The sequence below is a fragment of the Salvelinus sp. IW2-2015 genome, unplaced genomic scaffold (assembly GCF_002910315.2).
Source record: "Salvelinus sp. IW2-2015 unplaced genomic scaffold, ASM291031v2 Un_scaffold12329, whole genome shotgun sequence".
Lineage (NCBI taxonomy): Eukaryota > Metazoa > Chordata > Actinopteri > Salmoniformes > Salmonidae > Salvelinus > Salvelinus sp. IW2-2015.
In genome coordinates this window covers 1-1,864 of record NW_019953585.1, presented here as the reverse complement: position 1 = coordinate 1,864, position 1,864 = coordinate 1, and the positions used below count along the sequence as shown (strand labels likewise).

General features: G+C 50.0%; 1 protein-coding gene across 1 annotated transcript; it reads left to right on the top strand.

Moving 5' to 3' along the window:
• Positions 1–224: 224 nt before the first annotated feature.
• On the top strand, positions 225–1,769 carry LOC112080159 (UBX domain-containing protein 1; the record flags this gene model as incomplete). The annotated part of the gene is made up of 3 exons (XM_024145923.2): positions 225–392; positions 590–1,043; positions 1,460–1,769. Coding segments are annotated over 3 exons (750 nt in total), but the record flags the coding sequence as incomplete, so codon positions are not given.
• Between the last annotated feature and the right edge of the window lie 95 nt (positions 1,770–1,864).

The window sequence follows — 1,864 nt, the reverse complement described above, 5'->3', positions numbered from 1 at the left end:
AGCTGTCATCAAGGCAAAGAGTGGCTACTTTGAGGAATCTCAAGTATAAAATATAATTTGATTTAACACTTTTTTGGTTACTAGATGATTCCATATGTTATGTCATAGTTTTGATGTCTTCACTATTATTCTACAATGTAGAAAATAGTAAAAATAAAGAAAAACCCTTGAATGAGTAGGTGTGTCTAAACTTTTGACTGTTACTGTATGTGTTGTTCCCTCAGGAGCGTGAGCTGGTGCTGAAGCGTATTGCAGAGGACCGGAGAAGCTTGCAGGAGAAGAAGACCCAGCCGAGCACCCCTACTGAGACCACGTCCCCTCCAGGCAGCAGCGAAGGCCAGAGGCTGGGGGGTACGGTCCAGACCAGTGTGGAACACAACTGCATCCTCATGGTGAAGCTATACCCTCCTCCTCTGGCAATGTTTACATATGCCTAGCTGCATAGGTAGACTTCCGTCTTGATTGTTGACTTGAGAGCATCCCTATTGGTTTATTGGAGAGGCGTGCATGAATTGTGTAGCCTAGTTTAGATGGAGATTGAGGTGGTATGATGTAATGGAGGTTTCACCCTCTCTCTGTGTCCCTGTAGATCCGACTGCCCTCTGGGGAGTCCATGAGGGAGCGCTTCCCAGCCGACGCACCTCTGCGCAGTGTGGTGGAGCACATCTCTGGGCGCCACCCCTCCCTGGCTTCCTTCTCTCTCCTCCAGGGGTTTCCCCGGAAACGCTTTGGGGAGGCGGAGTTGGCCTGCTCCCTGCGCTCCCTGGGCCTCATGCCCAATGCTGCCCTCTGCATCCAGACCACGCCCCCAGAGACACCCCAGGACCCACCCAGCCCAGCTGCACACCTCTTATTGGGCCAGGAGGAGGGAGTGGTTCCACCTCCTGCGTCTCCCCAGCCACAGATACCAGTGCTGGAGGAGGGAGGGATGGAGGATCCCGCTCTGCCCCCACCTCTGCCTCACCTGTTGTGGGAAGAAGCAGTGGGCTACGCAGGCATCCCCGGTGTTGGTCCCCCAGTGACCGGACCTTCTCACTCCTGGGGTAAGATTTGCGTGTGGCATATGGAGATCCCATTCAGAATGTAATTTATCCACCCACAGCCATCTTCAATATCCTAGCTGATGACTTGTCAGGTATTTTTCTACCTTCAGAAATGTATTTCCTCGGAGTATAAATGGTTATTCTGTACCCTGTAACGCTGTATAATTGCCTTACTTACGCAGCAAATTACATTATGGACCCACTAGTTTGAGGCATCACTTACAGGCACTGAGTTTATTTCAGGCATTCTCTGGGTTAGCTGAATGTTTCCCATAGGTTCTGATCTAGGATCAGCTTCCTGTCCCCCAATCCTAACCTTAACCATGAGTGGGAAAAATGTGAAAATGACCCAAGATCAGCATCTAGCGGCAACTTCACTCTACACCAAAGTTTTGATGCTGTTTTTTTACTGACAGGACGTGGCCAGAAGCTGAATCCTGGTGATGCAGAGGAGGCTGCCAGCTCAGAAGATGAAGAGATGCCAGAGGGGGGGGGAGAGCCACCCTTCCCCTTCAATGGTACTGCCCCCTCTGTTTGGAATTGACTCTTACCCTGTGCCCTGCCCCTGACTCTCAGCCCTTCCTCTCTTTCTTTTCTCTTTCCTCTGAACTCTGTGTTCTTTGCAGTCTGAAACAGATGACCCCTCTCACTCTCTGCAACAGTTGTTGCACAAATGACCATGGCTTTGAACTTGATGACCACTGCAGCCCCATTTGCAGTAGGAATTAATCTACTGTCCCTTGGGAATCTTTATTTTTTTTACAGCAGGTCATGTGAACCAGTATAGAAATCCATTGAACTAACCTTCCATGTCCTGCGGT